Consider the following 12159-nt stretch of genomic DNA (forward strand, 5'->3'; position numbering starts at 1 on the left):
AGAAGAGTAGAGAGCAATGGGTGGTGATAGGTGATATCAGGGGGTTATGTCCAATATTTGAAGCAGGGTGGCCTTCCAAAGAAGGGGTGTTTTATACCTGAAGAATGAGTAGGAGTTATGACATGAGATGGTGATAAAGTGTGGGAAGTGTAATGGCCAGCTTTATGTGTCAGCCTGGCTAGGCTGCAGTCCCCTTGTTCAATCAAATAGTAACCTAGGTGTTGCTAGTGAAGTCTTAGTGCTGCTTATTTGGCTCTCAATGGATGGAATCAAGAACACACTTTTTATCTAGGATAATTTCTCTTACTCAAGGAAGCTAATTTGGGGCTTAATCACATCCAGAAAATATCTTCACAGCAACACCTAGACTAGTGTTTGATTGAATAATTGGGGAGTGTATTCTTGGCATCTTGACTTGTAAAATAGACTGTCACTAAAGAGTTTAACAGGAATGAAATAAATATGTGCTATATGAATATAATGTTAAATTTTCAAATCTTTATTGGATTCTTTTAAACTGTAAGTCATTATTTTAGTTAAAATATAAGGATTAACTTAAGATTTATGTTGTCTTATTTATCTATTGATAATTGTTTAGTTTCTATAATATTTTTCTGAGCGATCTTGCTTTATTCATTAGATTCCTGAAGTTCAAAATAATAGAATAGGATTTATAACTCTTAACTATTAATGGAGAGTAAGAACGCAGTAGAACTTATCATGGGGGGGAGGGGTAGAACTTTTTCTTAATTCACTATATAAATCTTTACGTGTTGTGTGTTAGTCGCTCTGTCGTGTCCAACTCTTTGTAACCCAGGGACTATAGCCCGCCAGGCTTCTCTGCCCATGGAATTCTCCAGGCCAGAATACTGGAGTGGGTAGCCATTCCCAACCCAGGGATCAAACTTGGGCCTCCTGCATTGCAGGAGGATTCTTTGCCATCTGAACCACCAGGGAAGCCCATTAAGTTTCTAATTGTGTTAGCAAACCTTTCTGACATCCTAAAATTAATAAGCACATTAAAGTGAAAGTCAGTATTAATGAATTATAAACATGTTATTTATATAACCAGACTAATTGGCCAATTTTTATTATAAATTCAGATTATCGTAAACTTAGTATCTTTTATTTCACTATCTCATTTTATAAGAAAAAAAGATTTCTTTGAGAGATAAAATGCAGCTTGACTATAGCAGCTAGGACAGCCCTAGTATAGAGAAGATAACCCACAAATATTTTTTGAGCAAATTTTGAGAAATATAGTAAACTATCTTAAAGTCAGAGATCACACAGATGAATGAATTAGGACAATAGACTATAAGAGAAAAATGAGATATGACTAGTCAGAATGCAATAAATACTGTATAGCTATAAGTAATGTTATCTTTGAACACAGGTGTTAGTGAAGACATCACGTAAGGCTTTATGGAGTCAGTAGCATTGATTTGGGAAGGTTTAATGTAGTGAAGAAACCGATGCTGGTTATTCTAGGCAGAAGCTGTAGGTTGCACGTGGAATTATCTAATTTCCCCTTTTCTTAATTTAAATACAAACTCAAAAACACATTAAAAAATAGAAATCCTCCGTAATCTAGCATGTGAAAAATCCACTCCAAATAGAGGGAAAAAATTCCCCCTAAAGCTCTCTGATTCTTCTCCCCAAGAAGTATTTACTGTTAATATTTTTGAGCTTTGGCTTCTAGGCTTTGCCTTACACTTTTTCTTGTGATTTATTAATGCAGCCATCTACACACACACACACACACACACTGCTCTTTCTGCCCTCTCTCCTTTCATTCCTTCTTTTCTGTCTTCTTTAACAAGAGTTGCATCACTCTATACAGATTGGCTGAAATCTTGTTTTATTTGCCTAGTGAATAATGGATACCCTTTTAATTTAATACATACAAATTTGCCTCCTTATTTTTATTGATGAAATAGTGTTCTCCTGGATGGATATATCATTAATAATTATCTGATCATTCCTTAGTTTGTTGTTAAGTTGTTCTCAGACTCATTTAAATAGTTAATTTCAGCTGTATTTTGTTGCAATGTATCATTTATTTGTTTAAATAAACAATGCTGCAGTGAACATCTTTGTATACATTTATATTCTGATGCCCTTATGTCTGAAACAGGGATTTGAAGAAGTGGGATAACCTATTTGGGTGTATACATAGATTTAGTTTTTATTTGTATTTTCAAATACTCTCTACTGTGATACCAATTTACACTATAGCCAGTATGTGCAAATACACATTTCCTCAAAACCTCATCAATCATTCAGTATATTTTAGTTAATGTGATAAGCAAAAAGAAACTTACCATCATGCTTTACATTGCATTGATTAAATTATTTGAAGAAGGAAGCAAACTTTTCTAAGATGGTGTATAGAACACATGGCAAAGTAGAGACTGTAGGCAGGAAAACACTTAGGATTTTATGTTAGCAAAAGTCAGAAATAATAAAGGCTTAAACGGGGGCAGAAGGAGGTGCCTCTCTTTCACAGCTAAGTGCATGTCAAATAGCATGCTGACTTCATGTCACTATTAATAATGTATGGGGATTATTTGGAAATTATTTCCTTAAACATAGAAAAAAAGTTTTTTTCTTTTAGAGTTAGAAATCATGCAGTACTTTCAAATTGTCCAATACACTTAAGGCATTATATATTCCACTACTTAAATTTAAATGATGTATCCATTAATATGTTACTTGTAATATAAGCCATAGTCTTTGTCTTTCAAAGGATATTTTAATCAAAATATTAAAAATAAGCTGAAGTCTCATTCAAATAGTTAATTCCAGTTGCCTTTTGTTGTAATATATCATGAATTACTTCTCTGATGGATGGGCAGCCAAATGCAGATAAATTAGCTTTGCAGTCATTCATTTTAAATTGCTCTTGAATCATTTGGAAGTAAATTCCATTTCAAAAGACTATGCTCCAGGTCTCAGACAAAGAGATAATAGTCCTATATTTTATGATATAAGCAGTAATAGCTTAAGTCTTATGATTTAGAAATATAGAAACTTGTGTATTAAGTTCATGAAAATTAAAGCTTAATATATAGCAATAAAACCAGAAACCTACAGCTTCCTAGATTGATGTTCGTAGCATAATATTTTCCTGTCAAAAATTAGGTGGAATGAAAGTCTATAAAAATAATAATGGTGCAAAGCTTTCTCTTCTTGTATATAAATGAAAATACAAAAGGCTATATGAGATAACAGAAAAGGAATACTGAGATTTACCTGATATTGAAATGAAACTGTTAATATCATTGTTGAATAATGGTATAAAGTGGAAAATTATATCATGTGTTAGGGAGGGTAAAATGAAAAATAATGTTAAATCTGAATCAAAAAGGCAGTATATCTTTAAGTTAATACTGAACTCAACAAACAGAATAAAACCAAATTTGGAAATTTTTCTTTGTTCATTTGAATGAACTACATGTAGAAAAATTATTTAGCTATTTAATTAAGTCAATTTGTCCAAATAGTGTAATGTGGACAGTAGCATCTGGAATGTGCCTTTATATATAATGACTTAGGATAACTGTAGTGCGTTGTCAGAAATAGCTTCACAGTCTGAAGTTGCTATTCACAAATCGAGTTCCCATTATCTCCCTGAAGACTTCAGGAGGCGCTTTGGATATTTATATTAAGAAATAAAGTGGTAAGAGGATGCACTCACTGCTCTAGCTGGCAGAAAAATCAAATTGTTCTTTTATAGCTTCAACTTTTGCAGCATGACCTTAATACTACTATCAAAAAACTGGCTTATTTGTGCAGTAAAATGAATTGCATGCTAGGAAATGATCTCAGTAAACAGCCTACCAGTTCAAGGTAGAATCTCAAACCTTGTTTATTATTCTCACGTACCTCTAGTGCCCTAAGAATGTTAACCTTGGTGTGGCAGGAATTTTATTTGTTTTGGATCAGGCCTTTGGATGGGCACTGAAGTACATCGAAGGGAAAGCCAGCAACAGATACAATCACACACTTCCCCTTGAACACCACTGCAGACACACTTGCTTAGAGAATTGATCGGCAGCTGAGTTTCTCAGTCTGAAAAGCCATGTTTTCTTCTAGAAAAAATCTGATCACTATAAGAAGCTGGGAAATACCAGATAAGTTCTAAAGTGGATATCCACTAAGTATATCTAATTTTAATTCTCAGACTTCACATGATGTGAAACACTCAACTAAACGATGTTTATAGAGAGGGCCACCTTCATGGTCTGTAACCTGTGCTCTCACACAGCACCTATGCTTTGTTTAATACCCTGCTGTAAGCGTCTCTGAAGTCTTAATACATTTTTATACAAGGGATCCCCAAATTGTCATTCTGCACTGGGCCACACAAATTTGATAGCCAATCCAGTCTGTAGATTTTACTATTTTTATGACACCTTATATTTGTAAATGAATTTGAGGCACTGTAAAGAGAAGACTCCTGAGAGTCCCTTGGACTGCAAGGAGATCCAACCAGTCCATTCTAAAGGAGATCAGTCCTGGGTGTTCTTTGGAAGGACTGATGCTAAAGTTGAAATTCCAGTACTCTGGCCACCTCATGCGAAGAGTTGATTCATTGGAAAAGATCCAGACGCTGGGAGGGACTGAGGGCAGGAAGAAAAGGGGATGACAGGGGAAGAGATGGCTGGATGGCATCACCGACTCGATGGACATGGGTTTGAGTGAACCCCGGGAGTTGGTGATGGACAGGGAGGCCTGGTGTGCTGCGATTCATGGGGTCGCAAAGAGTCAGACATGACTGAGAAACTGAACTGAACTGAACTGAACTGAAACTCGAAAATACCTTGTGGATCTGTTAAGAATGCTCAAAGTCACATTAGTGTGAGCCTTTTGTTGACCTTCTGTAAGTGCCTGATACTATGCTAGACTTATGGAAAATAAAAACACAAACAGTAGACCCTGTCTTCAAAAAACTTTCATACTAGTGTTAAGAATTTGTTATATATTTCTGGCTTTGAAAATTGGGAATAGTTGGATAACTCTGGTTGCCAAAATTGGAAAGCAGATTTCTCCATATGTGAGAAGCAAATTTATAGTGTGAAGAGCTAAATGTTCATGAAAAGGTATTTGTAGGTGAACACTTGCAGATGATATTTTTTTCCTTATTGCACATGGTATTTGGAGATGATCACTTTTTCCTTGTTAAATGCATATAGATGTAAGCATACTGGATATTTAAATACTCAGCCATTTTTCTTTAGAAATCTTGATTGAAGAGAATTGACTTGCTTGATTTTTTTTTAATTACTCTAGTAAAAATAGAAGATAAAATTTCATTAAAAGGCAATTTATGTAATACCACTATATCTGGAAATCAATGCTGACACTTGCCATTTTTTGTCTAGAGCAAAGAAAGTTTTCTCTTAGCATGCTTAACCTAATGGTGGGAGAGCTGTTTTCTGGGCCATTTTCCACAGTTGGGCATGGTACCCAGGCCATCTGTTGTAAATGATCAAAGAAAGGGTTTCTCAACAGCAAGCCCACTGATAATCAGTACAGTTGTACTTTGTATTATCTGTTTCACTATGTATATCTTACTGACTCAGGGTCTTGAAAATTACCTTTATAAATGTCATTCTTACACCCGAATTAAGTACCAGAAGTGATGTGCCATATTGCCTGATGTGAATTAATCTAGGGCATGGACTTAAATACACTGTATCTGTAGCACAAGAAATATTAATAAACTAATATGCTGTGATTGGTTAAGGCATCTCTCTAGATCAAATTTAAGAATGGGTTCATACATAGACTAGAATGATGTATTAAAGAAACACTGGAGTTATGATGAAAACATTTTAAATGATAGAAATAATTTCTTAAAAAGTTAGATATTGTTATTTAACAGACACCTTGAAAAATTAATAATTTATGAAGCCTCAGACTCATAGAATTATTTCTCTTTCCTTGTAGTGATCATCTATGTTTTAAAATTCAAAATTTAGGAAATTCAAAATTAGTTTGTTCATACATTTTCTAAATGCATCAAATCATTACTGTTTTTTCCCTGCACTTAACAGAGCCCTGTTTGCCTTGAAAGCATATGTGTGACTTTTTCTTGGACTAGTCCATTAAGGTTCCCAGTGGTTTGCAACAAAATAATCAAATGAATTTTTTTTGAAATGACTAAAGCAGCTCATATCATTTTATCCACATTTGAACTTGACTGAAGTCAGAGATGAAGTGAAGAATGAAGAGATATATGTATTGGCTAGGCAGGGTAATCAATTCTTAGTCCTTTTCTATCTTTCTGTGGGAGAAGGCAATGGCACCCCACTCCAGTACTCTTGCCTGGAAAATCCCATGGACGGAGGATCCTGGAAGGCTGAAGTCCATGGGGTCACTGAGGGTCGGACACGACTGAGCGACTTCACTTTCACTTTTCACTTTCATGCATTGGAGAAGGAATGGCAACCACTCTAGTGTCTTTGCCTGGAGAATCCCAGGGAAGGGGGAGCCTGGTCGGCTGCCATCTATGGGGTCGCAGAGTTGGAGACGACTGAAGTGACTTAGCTTAGCTTAGCTTATCTTTCTGTAGGATGTAAACATGTAACTACGTTTGCTACATTACTGAATAAGGTAAGGTGGTATATAATCACCTGGTATCTTCGCTTCTAAAGGAGCGAGTCTCATCTTCTAGAACAATGACTGAAAAAAAGGCTTTTTTACATTTTGCTTACTTGAATAAATATATTGTTATGGAATACATATACACGTTATAGTATAAATGTACACAAATAGTTAAAAATTTGAGTTACCCTCTGCCTTTGTGAGTAATAATTGAAAACAACAGTAACATTTTACAGAATTTGAGTCTTATATTTTGTGGCACTTTATTGATTATTGGCATGGTCCATCATTACATGTACCAGTAAGTGCTTCAGAAGAGAAAAACAACAAAAAATGGAACAAGGCCTTCAAGACATCAGCTTCGCGCTGATGGGTCTGTCAGTACCTCAGTTCCCTGTTCGTTTGCCTTTCTGAACTGTTTATTTAGGCACTCTTGAGTGTTCCTGCACATTGACTACATTAGCTGAAGTTGATGGAAATGAGGTTATTCTGTAGTAAGCTGACAGTCTGGGTCCTTGATGTCCAACAATTGAAAAACCAGAAATGATGCCCTGTTAGAAGAAAGTATATTAAGGAAGTAAAGTGAGAAAACAAGTTAGAGACGGAAAACGTTGTTTCCATTGCAGGGTCAGTCGTTTATAATTGTGGAGTGGTTTTGAAAGCTAGTTTTGTCTATGATGCAGGTAAAGCCAGTTTTGACTGCAGAACAAATTAGTAGAGACTAGATGTCCTTACTAATTGACTGTGATCACATGACCCGGATGGAAAAGTCCCAGGCCAAGTTTCTTAGTGGACTAATGTCCCCTTTACCAATGGCTGTCTCCTCAGCCAGGGAAACAACTGAATAAGCCAGGAAATGACTTCCACGATAATGTCTTAGCAATCAGTGTTTAACTACCAACACCATAATCAATATTTGCTGCTGAATATATGCGCTTTTTTTTTTTGAGCAAACCTAGGAAGATGGTGTGGAGAAGGCAATGGTACCCCACTCCAGTACTCTTGCCTGGAAAATCCCATGGACGGAGGAGCCTGGTAGGCTGTAGTCCATGGGGTCGCTAAGAGTCGGACACAACTGAGCGACTTCACTTTCACTTTTCACTTTCATGCATTGGAGAAGGAAATGGCAACCCACTCCAGTGTTCTTGCCTGGAGAATCCCAGGGACGGGGGAGCCTGGTGGGCTGCCGTCTATGGGATCACACAGGGTCAGACACGACTGAGGTGACTTAGCAGTAGCAGTAGCAAGAAGATAGTGAAGGACGGGGAAGCCTGGTATGCTGCAGTTCATGGGGTCGTAAAGAGTGGGACATGACCTAGCGACTGAACAACGGCAATACATACTTTTAAAGAACTTGTAAAAACTTTTAATTTTGGCCTCAGAGTTTTAACTTACATATTAGCCTACGGTGCTTAGTCAATGTAGGAAGTTAATAATAGTTTTGTTCTCCACTGTCCTTCATAAGAAGAAAATTATCAGGGCTAACTGAAATGTAGTGTATTAGATTCCTTTGTCTTTTGTGAAGTATAATAATAGGGTTTCTAAAGGCACTTTTATTAGTTTCTGTTTTTTATTTGGAATCATGCAGAAACCAAGTTAAAGGAAAATATACCTCAAATTGTGTAAGTATCTGTAACGGTCTTGGGGTTTTGTTTATTCAGTGGTATTGGAACAGCAAGGTAGGAGCAATATGTTTGATAAATTTCAGTGTATAAAAAAATGAGGCTTTTGTTCTTCATGTTAATACTCTAATATTATTAATATTCTAATGAGAATAAGTGTGACTAATCATATAACTTATGGTATTTGAGATACAGTTTCCAAATAAGACTAAACAGCATTTCTAAACTCTAGGTTTTACTGCAGAACTATTCATATTAACACTATTGGTTGACTTGATGTTATCATGTATATTTCCAGTGTTGAGAATAATTCTGAGTCGATAATAATTTATAAATAATAACTATAAATTAATAATTCAATAAATATTTTTGGTTAAGTGAATGAATATATCATGAAGTGGCATCTTTTGAAAATAATGACAGACTTCAATCTGAACTTAAAGATCTTTAACTCATATTTCTAGTATTTCTTTTAAGCTCCTTGCATAGGATTCAAGGCTTACCTAACAGCCAGATGGCTCAAGTGGAAAAGAATCTACCTGCCATCACAGGAGACATGGGTTTGATCCCTGGATCGGGAGGATCCCCTGAAGGAGGAAATGTCAACCCACTCCAGTATTCTTGCCTGGATAATCCCATGGACAGAGGAGCTTGGCTACAGTCTATGGGGTCATAAGGAGTGGTGTACAACTTAGCGATTGAATACACACACACACACACACACTTTATACTTTTCAAATAAGTTTTACTTATGAAGTTGCTCTTGGTTTTGTCAGCTCTCAAGGGTAACACTGTGTAGTGGGAGGGGTAGTGCTATGTTGGGAAGATCACAGTTTGTGAGGGAAACAAACCTCGGTTTTCATCTCAGTTCTGCAATTTATTACTTGTGTTCTCAGGGCAAGATAATTATCACCCTAGATATTGTATTTTGTCATGTGTAAAAATAAGAATAATCATCTAAATCCTTAAACAACTAGTCACTAGACCTAACATATTGCCTGTTTAATAACAGGCACTCAAATTACTTAATTAGATGATTTATGAATCATTATTGTTATCAAGCCAGGTTTGTTTTGCCCAGTATACAGCAAGCCAAAATGCAGAGCTGCCTAGGTTTTCAGGAAAAAGGGCAGCTAAGTATGGGTATCAAGGAGCAAGTCTCAGAACCACCTCTCCGAAGGCAAGGGTTCAGGGTATTTATGCGTGCATGCTAAGTTGCTTCAGTTGTGTCCAACTCTTTGCGACCCTATGGACTGTAGACCACCAGGCTCTTCTGTCCTTGGGATTTCCCAGGCAAGAATACTGGAGTGGGTTGTCATGCCCTTCTCCAGGGGATCTTTCTGACCCAAGGATCAAACCTTTGTCTCCAGCATCTCCTGCATTGGCAGGCGGGTTCTTTACCACCCACTAGCGCCATCTAGAGGTATCTATGAAGTAAAGAATAAAGAAGCAGGGTTGTCTAAGGCATGGGGAGTGTGGGGAGCTCAGGGAAAGGGGACTGGAAAAAGGTGCAGTTAATTGTTCTACACAGGTGTAAGTCAGCTCAGGCCTTGGTTTATTCAAAAATGAAGGCACTTAGCAGGATCTGAGGGTGGAGTTTTCAGCCCTTAGATGTCAAAATGTCATCCAGAGGACACTAGCACATGCCCAGTTGAAGGGCTGATGTTCCTATACCGTTCGACTCAAGCTAGACACAGCTGATTGCAAGTTCCTAGAAAATGATTCCTAAACATCTTATTGTTTAGGTGTGATGCCTCTTGAAATACATGCAAGCCTTCTGTATACCTTGATTAAAGAAGGCAGGTGAAATGGATATGACTAATGATTGCCCACAGTTTTATTAATTTTGAACAAAGAGCAAGTGAAAGGCAAATGGCTACAAAGTTCTAAACATTTTTCATTTTCTTGTTTTCCCAGATGACGACTTTTTTCATGAACTCCCAGAAACCTTTCCATCTGACCCACCTGAACCTCTGCCACATTTCCTTATTGAGCCTGAAGAAGCTTATATTGTGAAGAATAAGCCTGTGAACCTGTATTGTAAAGCCAGCCCTGCCACCCAGATCTACTTCAAGTGCAATAGTGAATGGGTTCATCAGAAGGACCACATAGTAGATGAGAGAGTAGATGAAACTTCTGGTGAGTTTTCCATTGCATTTGCACTGCTGTTTAGGATTCACTTACTACTTTGATGTGTTGTCATATTGTTCCTTCAGTTATTGAAATTGAAAGTACAATGATTATCCTTTGGTAAAAAAGTCTAAGGCCTTTTGGTTAAGATTTGGTGATATCATTCCCTGTATTGCAAAGTAAAATGTGATGAATAAATCTTGACTTGATTCCTGTTGAACCCCATAGAATTAAGGTATGGTTTATACTTAAGAGGGCTTCCTTGGTGGTCCAGATGGTAAAGAATCTGCCTGCAATGCGGGAGCCCTTGGTTCGATCCCTGGTTTGGGAAGATATCCTGGAGACTGGAATGGCTACACACTTTGTTATTCTGGCCTGGAGAATTCTATAGACAGAGGAACCTGTGGCCTACAGTCCATGGGGTCACAAAGAGTCAGACACAACTGAGTGACTTTCACTTATACTTTATACTTAAGAAGATAAATAATGAGCATGAATAGACTGAATCATGGTAAGTAAATACCTTAGTGAAAGATGCCTTTGAATTTCACTTGTGTTTTCAAGTCTGGTTGTCAGGCCTAAATATCCTGGAATTGAGGAATGTTTTCAATTAAAGATAAATTGTACTTGTTTACTAACCCACTCCAGTATTCTTGCCTGGAGAATCCCATGGACAGAGGAGCCTGGTGGACTGCTGCCCATAGGGTCACACAGAGTTGGACAGGACTGAAGCTCCTTAGCAGCAACAGCAGTACTTGTTTACATGATTGTCAAGTATTAATTCCCATGCATCAGTTCAGTTCAGTTCAGTCGCTCAGTCGTGTCCGACTCTTTGCGACCCCATGAATCACAGCACACCAGACCTCCCTGTCCATCACCAACTCCCAGAGTTCACTCAGACTCACGTCCATCGAGTCAGTGATGCCATCCAGCCATCTCATCCTCTGTCGTCCCCTTCTCCTCCTGCCCCCAATCCCTCCCAGCATCAGAGTCTTTTCCAATGAGTCAACTCTTCACATGAGGTGGCCAAAATACTGGAGTTTGAGCTTTAGCATCAGTCCTTCCAAAGAAATCCCAGGGCTGATCTCCTTCAGAAAGGACTGGTTGGATCTCCATGCAGTCTAAGGGACTCTCAAGAGTCTTCTCCAGCACCACAGTTTAAAAGCATCAATTCTTCGGTGTTCAGCCTTCTTCACAGTCCAACTCTCACATCCATACATAACCACTGGAAAAACCATAGCCTTGACTAGATGGACCTTTGTTGGCAAAGTAATGTCTCTGCTTTTGAATATGCTATCTAGGTTGGTCATAACTTTCCTTCCAAGGAGTAAGCGTCTTTTAATTTCATGGCTGAAGTCACCATCTGCAGTGATTTTGGAGCCCCCAAAAATAAAGTCTGACACTGTTTACACTGTCCCCCCATCTATTTCCCATGACGTGATGGGACCAGATGCCATGATCTTCATTTTCTGAATGTTGAGCTTTAAGCCAACTTTTTCACTCTCCACTTTCACTTTCATCAAGAGGCTTTTTAGTTCCTTGTTACTTTCTGCCATAAGGGTGGTGTCATCTGCATATCTGAGGTTATTGATATTTCTCCCGGCAATCTTGATTCCAGCTTGTGTTTCTTCCCATGCATAGTTTCCCCTTATATATTGTTAAACAATTTGTAAACACTGTAGATTCAAAATACTTGTATCTTTAACTTACATCTGAAGATGAATCCTAATTACGTAGCTCTTTGCTGAAGTTAAATTCAGAGTGACTGAGAAAAGTGATATTGTGGGTTCCACAA

At 37.6% G+C, this 12159-nt stretch overlaps 1 protein-coding gene across 2 annotated transcripts in view; it reads left to right on the forward strand.

Annotated features, from left to right (window-relative positions):
* The window catches only part of UNC5C (unc-5 netrin receptor C), a 427174-nt gene that overhangs the window by 224967 nt on the left and 190048 nt on the right, over positions 1–12159 (forward strand). For both annotated transcript variants that reach the window (XM_027544020.1, XM_027544019.1), the window contains exon 2: positions 10152–10373. In XM_027544020.1, the coding sequence (XP_027399821.1) occupies positions 10152–10373 (222 nt within the window). The remainder of the gene's footprint in view (positions 1–10151; positions 10374–12159) is intronic.

The sequence above is a fragment of the Bos indicus x Bos taurus genome, chromosome 6, assembly GCF_003369695.1.
Source record: "Bos indicus x Bos taurus breed Angus x Brahman F1 hybrid chromosome 6, Bos_hybrid_MaternalHap_v2.0, whole genome shotgun sequence".
Classification (NCBI taxonomy): domain Eukaryota; kingdom Metazoa; phylum Chordata; class Mammalia; order Artiodactyla; family Bovidae; genus Bos; species Bos indicus x Bos taurus.